Raw genomic sequence first — 15,956 nt, 5'->3', positions numbered from 1 at the left:
CACCACTGCTCACTTTCCACTGTTTACTAAACAAGTTATGATAATTTCATATCTATTACAGTTTTCACAACAAAACTGCTTCATGGCTCACTTTACTCGGTAACAGAACTTTCCCATGGGAGGCAAGTGAGATGCAAATCTGCCAAAGCTCCACATTCTCCTACAGTGCTGCGTCTATAAAACAGCCAGCAAGAGAATTACCACTTCTAAGCAAATCAGCAGGTCTAACGGTGAAAAACAGGTAGATTTTGTTTTAAAACTAAGAATTAAAAAGACAAAGGAGAATGAATAAAGGGCAAAATAAATAAAGAGGGTACCACTCGATATCAACTTGGCAAATCATAAGTCCATGGATTTGGCAATAGCTCAGTTGGTTCAAGGACTCTGAGATGGGAACAGGAAGAAAATTATAGTGATGCTTCTGTAGTTAGACTCAGAGTCAGACACACTCAGTTATAATCTCAGTTCCACTAGCTGTGTGACTTCAGGCAAGTCACTTAACCTCTCTGCACTTATTTCCAGAACCATAAAAAATACCTCTATCAAGTCCATGAACTTGTACACGCAAACGCATGCAGAATATACTGGTGGTACATAATAAGCTCCATAAGTGGTAACTGTCATTATAGGATGGTTTTATCATCACCATCATCACCAAATATAAACTCCACGAGGTCAGTGATTTTTGTCTACTTTTGGCCACTGCCAAAGCCTAGCAGAGCCTACCATACAATTTTCACTCAATAAATATTTGATGATCTATATAAATAGAAGTATAATACTTTTCAGTAAGGGTGTTCACTATCACACCAAGTCCACTATTTCTATCACCTACTATAAATGCTACACCACAGCCTTGGTAAGATACCACATTGCCCTTTTGAAAATAACTCCTGTTAAAACCCCATATTCAGTTGTGCTTTTATTTTGCACACAGATAGCAATCACTATAATTATCTTTAAACCTGAATCAACACATCTGCCCAGACAACTTTTCACTGCTCTTGAAGACATTATAACTTTTACTTTTATGGGTATGTAAGGCACACAATCAAAGAAGTCCCTATGTTGCTGCACAAATAGCTAAATAACCATTTAGCTGAATGATGATAAGTAACTGCCTTTATTTCTCTCTAAAATATAAGTGCTATCAACTCCAATGAGGCGAAGAAAGCAATGAAAACTGCTGCTGTGTGACCTGGCACACTGGATTTCCAAAAGCAGCACTTACCTTTGCAGAATGCTCCATGGTGACCACCACTTTGGTTTTAGCACTGGATACCAGGTCCATAGCACCTCCCATTCCTTTCACCATCTTCCCCTGCAAAACAAAAACAGAAAACATGAAAGGATACTCTATTGTTCATTTCTTTAGTCTTAGGCAGAACAAAATTAACTTGCAAGAATTTGACACTGGAATAATTAATGAGAAAAATTCATCGACCTTCATCGCTCGGTACTGAAGCTTTACAACCTTAGTATTCTGTTAATTCTATTATTCTGTGGTTGAAGAGTAAGTTCAGGATAAGTACAACAATGTCACTTTCATTAAGTGTGCCTAACATTATTTTGTTGATGATATATTAACACAACAGTAAGAAAAGGCTTTAACCTTTCCAGAATTCTGACACGTGATTATTATTATTTCAACAACATGGGATTGAAATCCACATACTCTTGACATCCATTTCTTAACTTTCATTTTTAAAATATATTTATTTTTATTTATTCATGCATACAAGAGCTGGGGTGTAGGCCAGAGGTAGGAGGGTGAGAGTATTCACCAGAGACAGAGTGGGGAGCAGAACAGGCGGATCTACTAAAATACACTGCTTAGGGGAGCAGCGCACTTGACAGGAGAGTCTGCCGCACCATGTGGGTAGCTCTCTGGCCGGGGATCAAACTTGTGCTGAAGTGGCTAGAGATAGCTTCAAAGTGCTGAGACTTAACCCCTTGCACCACCAGGGAGGCCCCATTTCTTAAATTTCTAAATGCATAATGGGCACCACTGAGCCTCAATTACAGAAACTTTCCAAAGCATTCTCTTGGATTTCCTGCAGATTAAAATGCCATTAGGTAGTGGGCCGAGGCTAATGGTGTTTCCCTAGTAATGATTAATAAGAAAGGTGGGTCTGCCTTTCTAAAACTTGGCATTTATCTTGCTCTTAGAAATATAAACTAAAACAAAGTGAAAAATATATTCCTGTTAAGTGAAAACAGAAGCAGAGTTCAGGTTCCTTTCACCATCACCAGTCTATTTTTGTTCACCTGTCCATCTCCTCATTCCTTACATGCATACCAGCCACCTTCCATGTGCCTGTCACACACACTGAACAACTCCTCACATCTAGTCTGTCTCCTGGTTACAGGATTTTAGAAAAAGCAAGTGTTTCCAGAGATGATGAGATGAATTCTTACTCAAATATATGAAGAAAAATGCCTTCTCACATTAAAACCATCTTAAAAAAAAATGTTTTTTGACCACAGGAAAACGGAGGCTACCGAAAGACAAGACGGCGTGGATAGGAGCAAGGGTAAGGGGTCCCCAAATATGGTGGCGGGGTATTTTTTTGTTTAGTTAAAAATATTTAAACTCTACATTATACACTTATTTTTGCTTATACTGTCAATGTAACTAGGCACAAATCGAGATAACAAGACCATACTTCAGCATCCAATTTATCCTTCTGGAATAAAACCCCCAGTTTCAAATAACAGAGTTATTGTTCTTGTGGCATTTGTATTCACAGAAGACATACTTCAAACTTGATAAACGTACTGATAGCGACATGATTTAAAATGCAATAACAAGAAAACACCAGGACCTGGTACACCGTGCGCATTTTTGAGGAAGCGGATGCCATCGCTATAGTCATCACAATATGCTCCTCATTGTAACCTAGTTAATCACTTGCTTATGTTACACTCACAACAACACACATATGAAATTATCTCTACAAAGCCTTGGAGCCTCAGGGATGCAAGAGAATAGCTGATATTCTCTATGAAGTTTTCACGGAATACATTTAAAATGTTTAAGTGCTTACAATTTTTGGAAGTTAGTTTACAAACATCAAACTTAAGGTTTTTTTCCCAGTTACAATTTCTGTGCCTTAGTGAAATTTATTTCTGTATAATATCATTGTGCCAGAGAACAACCATGTGGCACTTAGATTTGCTGAGGATATTTGCCAGAAATTCCTTACATTTATTTTTAACAATATTCACATTACCTGGCAAAGGAGAATATGTACCCACACTTTTGAAAAAAAAAAATTTCTTTTTCTTTCAATTTCTATCTTTTCAGCCCAAACCCTCTTGCTGATCTGACAGTAAACTCTTACCGGGCTCTCAGTTCCTTTCCCATGATTTCATAACTATAAGGAAAATAGGAAATACACTTGGACCTGGCTTTAAAACAATCTCAAATCCCCAGATTCCAAATATAATTTAGGGATCAATGCAGTGTGCCATGAATATGAACTAGATGCACAGTACAAAGGAAAGGAGTCAACAGTCAGGATGTCTTCGTGGTCTGGAGCCTCCGACTGCATGAGATGGTAGCTATGGGCAACAGGAGAAGGTGCTAGGGTGCAGGAGGGGCGTCGGGAAAGGAGCAGAAGATGCAAAATGAGTCTGTCTTCAGACACACACATCTGAAGTGAAGCAGAACATCTATGTGGAAATTCATACCTGTATGAGCTATGCATTCCTTCACCCTTAGTCAGCTGCTGTTTTAACAGTCACCACATCGTAGTACTCCTGTACAGAAGACTGATTCCTTTGTGGTGTGAAATATGGATAAGTCAGAGATGGAAGAAACTACTGTCCATCGTGAACTCTGATACTAAGGGAGAGATTTTTAGGGTGTCAAGAGACATGAAAACGAGATTGCAAATTTTCTCCACCTGTTTTGGTAAGAACATTCAGTCTCAACTTCTACACGAAGGATACTTGGGCAGACTCTACAGGTGCATGTTCCAGAAGTACGTGAAGAAGCCAGGAGCCATGCTCATGTGCTAAAAAACTCCTTGAATGAGGAAACAGCACAGGTAAATTTTGTTCCCTGTGACATGATGATTATATGGGAAAGTTTATGACAGTCTCTAACAGGAAGTTTGTTCATTTAGATGAATCTGAGGTACACATTGTCTATTATTTAAGAAATATTTATAGAGCACCTACTGGGTACAAAACACTGTGCTGGTGGGCATACAAAGAATTCCAAACAGAGTAGAAGAACCATCTTTTTGTTTCTGTGAAAAGGATCATTTTTGCTTGTCTCAGTGTAAAGGAAAAGCCTTCATCATTCAAAGGGACCCAGTCAGTCTAGTGTCCTAGCCTCAAAGCAAATGCTACACATTTCAAGTCACTATTTTGATAAATATTTGTTTCCAGAGCGAAAGATACACAAAATTGTGTACATAATATCTGAAATGTCTTCAATTAATCCAATTTATAATATCAAAACACCAAATTTCACTGCTTTTGGGTTATCTATAAACCAGGAAGAAGAGAATCTGCCCCACCATAGAGCTGTTGTAAGGTGCGTATGAGATCACGTGGAGGAAACTATGTAGTAAATAAAGCTTACAAATTTATTGACCTAAAGCCTCAGTCAATTCAGTTTACTAAATATCCAGTATGAGCCTGGCACTGGACTGGGTACGAGAATGAGAGACGAGCAAAATGGGGTTCTTTTTCTCACAAACCTCCTCCTCTGGGGGAGGAAAAGTATCCACAAGTAAGTAAGATGTGGATCAAACCTCCTCCCTCTAAAAGAGGCGTATCTACCTCTCCTCATTCCCAAGGCAGCGGTACCTTTTCCCCAGGTCCTTGCACTGCTCAGTATGTGATTCTTTCACAGTGAATTACAATCATCTTCTCTCCTCCCTCCTCCTCTTGTATCATAAGTGCTAGGAAAAGTGAGTGGATGAACAGATAAAACTAACATAGGTGTGCACAAGTTCTAGTACAGCATGGAGGCGAACCCTAACTGTGCCTGGGGAACAGGGGGAGGAGGAAGAGGCCTAGGGGATTTCACACAGGAGGTGTTTCAAAAAGCAGTCAGCCACATGGGAAAGAGAAGGGTAGACTCTCCTAATGAAAAGTATTTATAACAAGCTACAAGGAAAGCCTTCAAATATCTGGCTTTCCCATTTCTTCAGTATGTGCATTGTAATAGAAAAGGAAAATAAAAATGTTACTGTCTATTTCAATTCCCAAATGATTTTTAAAGCAAAATCAATTACTATAGGAAAACAATTCATTCCATCTGTACTGGTAGAGAAAAACAGGGCCATCTAAGACACACATTCTAATACAAGTGGGAAATTTATCATCATCCTGAAACCCAGAGTAGCAGGCATTTTTTGCAACCCAATACTTGATTTCCCAGTACACCACTGCAGTTGGTGGTAGCTATAGGCCCGAGTTTCAGACTATGGAAGAGAGGCGGTGATTCTCAGACTTTCGCCCATGAAAACCTCTTATATGCAAACAATCTTTCATGCTCTTTCAATAACTCCAATCTGGTCGCTGACATCCCAAGGTGACCTTGGAAGATGGCTGAGCTTCCCGGAGACTTGGACCTTAAATGACCATGTGGTTCTAGCAGAACCCACTTACTAAGAACCACATTGCACTAACTCAATATGAATGAACAATAAACATGTAGGGTGCTAAGTCACTGAAATTCAGAGAGTAATTTGTAACAGCAATACAAGTAACTAACATAATTATGTGGTACCCAAATGTGTTCTAGGGAAGATCAAGAACTCAGTGTAGAATCAGATCTGTTATTGCTGAACAATGGAGGGGGACATGGGCAGGCCTCCAAGGGGATGCTTTCCTACTTCTCCTTAAAGGAGATGACTAGGCCAGATCCTGTGTGACACTGATTCTCCACTCTATCCAAAGGGCCAATACATGGTTGGCGTTTTAGAAGGAGACATAGACCTCATTCCCTTTTCATCTCCCTTTCCAAAACCCAACATCCTATTCAATATACAAAACAAGAGACTGATAAAACAGACTTTGTTAAGGAACTAAAAATATCTTTAAATAAGTCACAAGAGGGAAAGTTATCCTTGGAGAAAAATAGGGTTGTAATGAATATGAGATGGGTGTGATAGAAGCACTGGGCCAGGGTGGAGCAAAGTGAGGCTTTCTTTAAAATCTCATCAGCAAACATAGTTCTTGAATGGTGCAACTTAGTTCTGCTTGCATTCTGGCTGACATAATGGAGAGATGATTGCTGGATACTCATTTCACAGCCAACTCATCTTTCTGCAGTTAAGAACTGACCCTGATATCAATTTGGAAAGACTACTGCAATAAATGAGCAAGAAACACTGCATGCTCTATTATGAAAGTTTCACAACTTTTTTAAAAAGATTCTGACTAAAGTATTATCCTGACTTCACAAATATTCATCAGACCCCTATAAACCAGAGGCCAATATAGGAATTTACTTTTCTTTCTAGAAAAGAGATTTAAACAACCATCAATATTTTAAATGTCTTACCATGAGTCTGTTTTCTAATATCAGAATTTTAAAGAAAGTAAATGAAATTATGTTGATACTGCAATATTTAAAAAAAAAAAACCTCCATGTATCAAAGTAAAACACTAAATCGCACTCCTAAAGAAATATTCCTTCAAGTTCTAAATATGACTTTTGGTAATACTTTAAGGTTTTTACGAAAAGGTAAAATGGATACATCTGAACAGTTCTATGAAATGCTGTCTAAAATGAAATATAAAATATACTGGAAATGATCTTGCCGTCCCTTCATCATTGGTATAGAAATAGTAAAAGTTTATTTCCAGATTTGTTACCTCTAAATATTTTGACCTTAAGTGAGAAACAATGCACAATATGCAGAAACAATTTTTAAAGCATTTTAAAATAATGCTATGTGCCTGCCTGGAAAATGTGAATCAACTGAAATAAAAAGGGAAGGGTAGCTGTGAAGTGATTTATTAATAAAACCAGGGCTTGCTGCTCCATATTAAACACCAGAACATTAAGTACCCACCTCAATCTAAATGTAAGCTCTTTATTTCTGTCTTACTTCCCCATTATTAAAAAATGCTCAAGGAAAGAAAAGGGCCTCTAAACATGCTCAGAGCTAAATAGTAGGAGAGAAGTAAACTAAGAAAGATAATAACAACATTTGCTTAAACACAGAGAAAGGTTATAACTCCCCTTTTTGGGGAAAATAAAAGACTTACAATTTGTCTTAGTTTAGCAAAGTTATAACAAAGTTCCAGCATAATATTTCTCTTTTCTGTGCTAATCTTTGTATTTAAAACCAAGAAAAATGTGATTTTCCTTTCAAAGACAAATTATATCTCAAGACAGGTGAATTGATCCTGTAAACCACTAAGATGGAACTAGAAATATAATTCTACTAATAATTCTAGTAATAATTTTAGGTAAGCTAAAATTCCTTATCACCTCTCAATCATAATCAGGTAAAAAGAAAAACTTATCATGAAAGTGGGACTTGGATAGAGCTTACAATTTCAATTTTTATTCCTGTTTCCTCAGGGGCCTGCTGCATCTGTTACCCCTCATTCCAGTGTCTCCATCTTCCCCTCTCCATGGCTCCTCCCTGTATTCCTGGATGCTCTGAAACTCGATTTCTGCCTGGCGATGGCCTGTAGAACTATTCTGAAATAGGTCTCTTAACACGCAATCATCTGATCTGAAAGACACCTGTGGGTTCACCTTAGTACATTCCTGGATGATTCTGCTGTATTTGACATGGTTTCCATGGGCACCTTTACACTCCACTCACGGACTTTCCCTCAGGGGAAATAGGATCTTGAAACTCTCCACAGGCACGATGCTTTGCTGGCCCTTCCACTTCTCTCCGTGCTCACAGCCTCCTTCCTAGCATCTTCCCCGGTCTCCCTCCAGCTTTGAGTGTGGGCCAACTTAAAACCCTGTCCTCTGGCCCGCTGTGCTTGTCTCTATTTGTTCTCCAAGAGGGGCTTCATCCTCTCCAGTGATATAAACCAGCCCTGACTCTGATGATTCCTAAAACCACATTTCCAGCTCGGATCTCTCCTCTGACATTCAGACTGCAATACCCAAAACCTTCCCAGTCACTGCTAGGCACGATCTGTTAGCTTATTCCCAAAATTACTTCCTCTTGTTCCTGAGCATGTAGTTAGGCAATTTTCTAGCCTTCCGTAAAGTTATGGTTTGCCACATGAGTATGTTCTGGCCGTGGAAAGAGGGTGAAAGTGATAAATAATTCTTGCAGCACTGGATCATAAAACCTTCCAAGAACAATACTCCATATGTTCTTCCCTCTTCTGCCAACTGAAAATGGTGAAGCCAAAGGATGGAAGGATCCACGATCCCTAAGTGACTACATAGAGGTGAGCTGCTTTCCGATCAGGGGCACTCATTTTGGTTCTATGTGAATAAGAAATAAAAAGCTCTACTATATTAATTATTACATGCCTTAGCTGAGAATGGTCCAAACCAATTAAGCATCTTCATCAAGGCAAATCTCTACTACTACATTTCTCATCTCAGTTAGTGGCCAAAGTCCACCTTAAAGTCCAAATCCGAAACTTCCTTGTCTCTTGCCTCTCTTTTATTATCCATGTGCAATCAATCAGTCATTCAATCAGTAAGAATTTCAATTTTCCCAAAATTTCTTGAACTTGACTTCTTCTCATCCTAGTTAATTCCTCCCTAGAATGCCATAATTAATACCCTTATTACTCAATCTGTGTCCAGTCTGGTCCCTCTCAAATCTCTTTCCACCCACAGCTTGTGATAATTATCTCTCTAAAATAAGCATCTTAAAATGAGTTTTAAATGCTAAATTAAAATTTGTCAGTAGTTCCCCAGTGCTTCAGTTTAAAAATCTAAACCCCTCAGCCTGTCACAGAAGGTCCATAACAGCCTGGCCTCTGTCCTCCCCACTTCCTCACACCTCAGTTCTCATTTGCTTGCCAAGAATACTGAGCTGCTTACACACAACATATGGCTTATCGCTATGCTGGGAGGCCCCACGCGGGTACTCCAGGGGATTCTTTATGCGTCTAATCACTACTGTCTCTGCCAGGAAGTGCCGGCCCATGTGCCCCAGCTCCACCCCATCACTCCCTCTTCCAGCCACCCTCTGCCTCACCACCATCCAGCAACTTAAAACACAAGAGAGGGTCTCGGAGACCCTCTCCAACTAAGAATAGCTGGGCTCTATGGCTCATGCTCTGTTTTGATTAACCCGCACCCACACCTTGTCACCCCTAAGGCCCCATTGCCTTGAGGATCAGACTATACGTTCTTTAATTTCTCTCCTTTTTGCACATCTCCAGCCTGACACGGTGACTGATACATAATAGTTTGTTTTCTTTTCCAGTATGTGTTTAAATTAACTGAATTCCACCTTTAAGTAAAAGTTCTGTTTCAGAAAATATAAGATCTGGAAAAAAATTAAGTCTCTAGGTACACTGTAAAACTAAGGAAAGCTGAAGTCTTTACCCACATAGCAAAGACTGGCAAGAAAGAAAAACTAGAGAGTAAAGGAACGACAGAAGGAACTGGGAGAAAGCTGGGTAAAAGCAGGCCAGTCAGAACACCCATGGCGGGCTCAGGTTCTGACGGAAGGGTGACGGCCTCCTACTCTCTGTCGACCTTGGAGCCAATGCCAATGTCCAGAGTAATGACAAAGGGGAAACACACCTGAGAAAGGATGAAAAAGAATCACCCACGAGTTGATGCACATAATGCTTTACAAAGGTGATGATTCAAATTATGAACAGACAAATCACCAAGTTGTTTCTAGTCTGGCTGCCTGATTGCTGCTTAATGCTTCTTGTAGCATTACAACCTCAGGACCAAGAGCAAGACACCCAGGGAGTCTCTTATTGTCATCTCAGGGCCTGAAGTTGGTCTCTGATATGAGAAATAAAATTAAAGCTTCGCCTCAGGAAGCAGCAGAGTTAAAAGCAGCTGACGGGGGAACAACCAAAGTAGGAAGCAGAACCGTAAGACTGGCCCTAACATTTACCTTTATAAGCTGCTCAGTACAGAATGCTAATGACTATTGTTTAATAAATATCTAAGTATAGTATATTTCTTTGTTTTTATTTCAAGAAGTTCATTTATAAGATACCCAGGAAAAAGACCTAAGAAATCTAATATCTCAACCATTGACCACTAATTAAACTTTTACCTAAAACCTATTCCCCTGGGCATATAAACACCCTGCCTTGAACAGCTCGCACACTTACTTTCCTAAGAGTGAATGAGATCAAGAATATAAATTCCAAAATGCTGAAACTGTCATTTCTATTTCCTTTCAAAGATTCATAAAAAAATAAAGTATTTCACTGAGGAGGGAAAACAATAAAAATCCTCTACAATTCATGTAACTGTAACAGAATCAGTGTATGTATCAATTTAGATTATTTAATGTTACATACAAGACATTTACATATAATCAAATATGCATTAGATTATTTAAGGTTCATGCATTTCCTAGTTACAAATAAAATGTCCAAAAATAAAAATTTACTCTGTACAGAACCTGTCTATGCAGTCTAATATCACAAACTATACATACCAAAAAACACATCAAGTTTCTTTAAAACACTATTTATTGCAAGTAAACCTGGAGAAACAAAAACAGACTCAATTAAGTGAAGATCATCTTACTCGCATAACCAGAACCTTCAATCTCCCTTTAGAATTCACTCATTGTAAGACAGTAAAGACCAACTCACGCAGGTCACAGTGAATAGCACTCATTCCTAAAGAAATCAATTTACTTCATATAGGAAAAAATATTTCTGTTATTACCTATTAACTACACTGCTTCCCTCCATTTACAAAAGTAAATGATGTTCAATAGTGTCTCCACAGTTCACTTATGAAAACTACATCACTCCAAATAAAGAATCCCAAACCCTAAAACTGATTCTAGGTCACTAACGAAGTTTTAACAAGCATTTATTAAGCCAATAGAAGCATAAAACTTTCCGATTTTCTTTTCCCAAGGTATAATCGATGTGACTAAGTTTCTTTTTGGTTATATATGAGCCGCTTTGGATAAGTCAACTTCTCTGTACAGGGTCAGACAGGCGACCTCTGCTCTGTTCGGATGAATAAAACAGACAGGAGGAGGAAAAACTCGGTGTTATTCTTAGCTGTTTTGTTTTCACAGAGTCTATTCATGATTCTACAGAGAGGAAAACACACATCAAACAACCTGACTAAGTGAGCTCCCCTTGCTCACTCAGCCTCTGACAACATCAAGGGACAGAGCTTGAGTAACTGCTCCAGTAGAGACAGAAGGGCATTTGTTTTTGTTAAACATGACTAAGTATTATTGCACTATAAATGAGTTAATTGAATGTATTAAATACAACTAAACATTGGAACTTCTGGCCTTGTACATTATCCAGTAACAGAGTAAGTACAATATTTCAAAACCTAGGGGTAAGCTATTTTCTGCATTAACAGTCTCTTCCTTCCATTGGGTCACTGAAATGAATGTATTATTTGAATCATATGAAATTGTCACATATAACCATATGTCACCGAGGAACACAGCAGTTTGAGGTGGTTGGTTCAAATTAATATTTTAATGGTGGTGAAACAGATTTTATTACCACACAAAATTTTTTAGAGAGCTTTTCATTATTTTTAGGAGATTCTTAGATAATCACAACAAAAATGACAGCTAAAATACAAATGGAAAGGTAACAATTAATCACTTTTATGTCTCTGTATGTACTAAAATATATCAATCCCCTCAACAAATCATTCACATGGAATATGAAATTAGGATGTTTTAAACTGGACAAAGAAAAATAGTCATTCTCAGAAATTTTATGTTCTGATTCTTCAAAGGGGGTGTGGTTTGGTTGAAATAAAGAGTGTGAGAACAAGAACCAAGGGCAGAAGCGCCCTGCTCTGTCACCTCCTCCCACCGTCTGCAAAGGTCTAAAGAGCACAATTACAGAATTATTGTAATTACACTGCTATCTCTGACAGCTGGATGGAAATTTCACAGAGACACTGTGACTGAAAGAACATTATAAAGGAATACATCAAAATCATTACTAGTGTTTTTACCCACAGTAGATAAACAAAAAAAAAAAAAAAAAAGAAGATACTTTACCCACAGTAGATAAACAAAAAAAAAAAAAAAAAAAGAGAAGATACTTTAAAAATTTAAGATGAACTGTGCAAGAGCAGGCTATGTATACTAAATGTAGGCGTCATACTAAGTAAGCTTTAGAGGGGTAAGCAGAGAAACAGAACATCATTTTGAATCCACACTAAGTTAAGTACTTGGTTCCCGAGATATTCCCTAGATTTAAATGAGGGCCCAGTTTCATGACTGCTATGTATCTACTGGAAAGCCATGAACCGTCATGGTGAACTGATAACCCTTTGGGTCACTGCGAGAGATTTTTAATGTTTCATTCCTCCTGTGCACGCTCAATCTGTAAAATGGAGGCCCTGTGCCTCGCCCAGGTGAAGACGGGTCTCACCTCTGATTTACTTAGAAACCACCTCCCACTTTTAGAACTAGGAGAGTCATGTGACTCCACAGAGATTCAGATCCTAAGACCAGTGTGAAGCCCGGCCCCCAGAAGGAGAGGCACCTCATCTGCATGAGAATGAGCCTCCCTTGCTGGCATCAGAGAATGCAAGGGAGCCCTGTCCTGTGGGAGGGCCTAGCATCACCAGCACTGGTGGTTTCAGAAATCAAAATACAATTATTCCTTTGTAAAGTTTCTCCTGTAGCTGAAAATGCACAGAAAGTAAAATGGTACCTTCTAAAAGTGGGAAGAACGAGGCAAAAACTTCTACCAACACAAACGAGGTCAAAATAATTACTCAGGGGAATTTGCCATTTTTGAAAGACACTTAACAAGGAAAACTAAGGAAGCATTCATTTCTCTCTTCTTATTGTTTCAAGTCAACTGTGCTCAGAGCAAGCTCCCCAAAGGCAAAAAAAAAAAAAAAAAAAAAAAAAGGAAAAAGAGGGGAGGGAGTAGAGACAATGCTGGGAATAAAAATGAAAAGCAAAATAAATGTCTTTAGACTAAAGTAACAAGTGAAAACAATTTTTTGGGTCAGGATCTTAATGATGTAGAAACTAAAATACTGAGAATAGCATGAAAAAATAAAAAGGGTTCTATAAAAGTAAAATACAAAGAAAGATCAAATGAGGTAAAAGTATACAGAAACACATAAACCTTAACCCATTTTTGATATAGCAATACTTTCACTCCACAAACCTGGTAAGTGACCCTTTTACGTTTCTAATGGTAGATTTCGGTAACTTTATAACCCGTCCATATTACCAGAGATGATGTCACATGCATGACAAACAGTATTAAAAATTAATGTGTGAGTTAAAAAACTTGATTATTTCATACCCATTTTATATGGGGGCTAAATTGAGGTGGGTTTTATAGTTAGCTCATTCTCAGGTAAGTGAGAACAACCTTATTCCCTTTTCTGCTCTAACCACTTGTGGCAGATAATTCATTCACATTCATCTGGAATCTAAGCACAGCAAACACCTGGAGCTGGAGTATATTTGCTAAAATTTACTTTTATTGGGCCTCCCCGGTGGTGCAAGGGGTTAAGACGCAACCGATGAAACTATCCACAGCCACTGCAGCAAAGTTCGATCCCCGGCCAGGGAGCTACCCACATGGCGCAGGAGATCTCTCCTGACTTACCCCCTGCTCCCCTCAGCAGTGTATTTCAGTCAATCTGCCTAGTTTGTACCCCACTCTGTCTATGGTGAATCCTCACACCCCCCACACCTCTGGCCTGTACCCCAGTTCTTGTATACATAAATAAATCTTTTTAAAAAATTATTTTTATTTCCAAGAAAGCCATTATAGGTCTAGTATTGAGGAGGAACCATATTCTATTGATAATTACCTTGAGTCATACTATTTAGAAAGGAGTTTCTTTTTTCCTCTAACCTCAGTAATCATGTACTAAAATGCAAAGTTTTTAATATTCAAAACTGGTCTTACAGCTGGTATCTGAAGTGGAGGATGGTCAACCCCCAGGTGGGGCAGGGAACCTGGAACCTCCCCCTTTCCTGGGGACCACCCTGTTACATTGGGACACTGAGTCCTTAACCAGTGGAATGCAATGCTGTCTTAAGAGGGTGAGTGCTGAGTGGGACTGAGTTGAATTCTCAGACACCCTAGTTGCTTGTTGGTGTGTTGGCGTAGAGAAGCTTTCACTCACACAGTGGAATTGAGTCTATAAACTCTAATCAGAATTGTTTCGTTTTTGTTTTTTTAATCAAACATGGTAATGAAGACCTTTTAAAACACATTCTGCAATCTAATTATTACAAATGTGAAATAACTAGGAATACAGACTGAAACTTTGCCTTATGATGTATAATGTACTATTTCTGTTTTTTACTATTGTTGATTCATTTTTCTTGTGATTTGTTTTACCACAGTGAAGATATTTTGATAAGCTCAACTTCATGAAGATAATCCCACAATATCTAACCAGTACTCGCAGAGGTAAATGATATGATAAGCTTTCCTTTATAAAAAGAGAAACTATATCAAGGAAAAGTTATATTACCTGAGGGTACAGGACAAGTCAGAAAAAGGACTGGAAGAAGGCTCCTTAGCTTCCAGAAAGAGGTAATTGAATCTCCATAGAAGATGCTTCCTATTTTAAAATGTCCATTATGTTGAACTTATTGCACTATTTTTCTTTCTTACTGTTCCTATCTGTTGGACGGTGTTAATTAATTTAGTTTAGAGGCAGACAGTAGACCTAGAGGTACCCGATGTAGCTTCAGTTTAGACAACTTCTAAAAACACAGTCAGATCCTTTAGGACTAAAATTATAAAACCTTCCAAATGTGCTTATAAACAAACCATACATCTGTCACCAACCTGAAAGCCACAATTTAAGAAAATTAAATTTCCTAAAAACAACATGATATTGAGCAGAAGTTACATTCAGGATGGAAATACGTTAGCTAATAAAGCTTCTAAGTGCCAGAGTAATAAGTTTATTTTTCATAAAGTTCTGGCAATATGAAAAATGCTTCATTTTTTTAAGGGAGCTATTTCTCTATTATTTATGAGTGAGGTTTTCAGGGCCTGATTATTTAGGTGTGATCCTTATTTGTCTTCACTCTAATGTACATCTGTTGGCTCTTTATTATTTGATAATAAGTACATGATCTTTATTATTAGATAATAAGTACCAAAAGATGGTGGTTCCAAAAAATCATCTATCTCATAGTAACAAAACTCATCACCTGAAATTCCTTTATTGAGTACTATCCTATTAATGTTCTAAGCTATAACAATAATCCAGAAATATGCAGAACAGATAAGTGGCTAACGCCAAAACTCATGTACTTGACCTAACACTTTGAGCCTCTCTCAATGGGACTCTGAGTCAGGGTTTCTTGCAAAACATATTATTTTTATGCACAATTGAAACCAAATTGGTAACCTGGTTTTCCATCCAAAACTATATTTAGAAATCAGTACTTATACAACTAAATTTGGATGATCTGGAAAAGAGATATCTATGGGATCTTATTCTCTGTTAATCTTCTATAAGGATCTCCTCAAGTTACCTAGTGGTAAAATGGACAATGTTGAATTTATTAGGTGCAATGAAGTTCAAAACCTATCTTCCTTTAACTGAGGAATAGTCCATGCTATTGACCGAGGAGGGAAAAGAAAGGAGAAAAGACACCTAATGTAAAATGCTGATGGTTTCGCCTGCCATTCAATTTAAACAGGAAAGTCCTGGAAAGAAGCTAAGACGGAAGATGGGAAACTGATGCTCACCCGGTCTCAATTCCAAATGCGTCTCATAATGAGACTGTATCAAGATAACTCTCAGGTTTAAAGATACATATTTCATGTCATGTGATGTCCAACTGGAAGCCAACTGT

General features: G+C 38.2%; 1 protein-coding gene across 1 annotated transcript in view; it reads right to left on the bottom strand.

Annotated features, from left to right (window-relative positions):
• Positions 1-15,956, bottom strand: part of OXCT1 (3-oxoacid CoA-transferase 1) — a 122,708-nt gene that overhangs the window by 26,119 nt on the left and 80,633 nt on the right. Inside the window, exon 14 of the mRNA XM_037530651.2 lies at positions 1,232-1,321. Within this exon, the coding sequence (XP_037386548.1) occupies positions 1,232-1,321 (90 nt within the window). The remainder of the gene's footprint in view (positions 1-1,231; positions 1,322-15,956) is intronic.

This window comes from Talpa occidentalis, unplaced genomic scaffold (genome assembly GCF_014898055.3).
Source record: "Talpa occidentalis isolate TD23 unplaced genomic scaffold, MPIMG_talOcc4v2.1 talOcc4.6, whole genome shotgun sequence".
Classification (NCBI taxonomy): domain Eukaryota; kingdom Metazoa; phylum Chordata; class Mammalia; order Eulipotyphla; family Talpidae; genus Talpa; species Talpa occidentalis.
The sequence above is the reverse complement of the archived record's forward strand: the minus strand, read 5'-3'. Positions and strand labels throughout refer to the sequence as shown.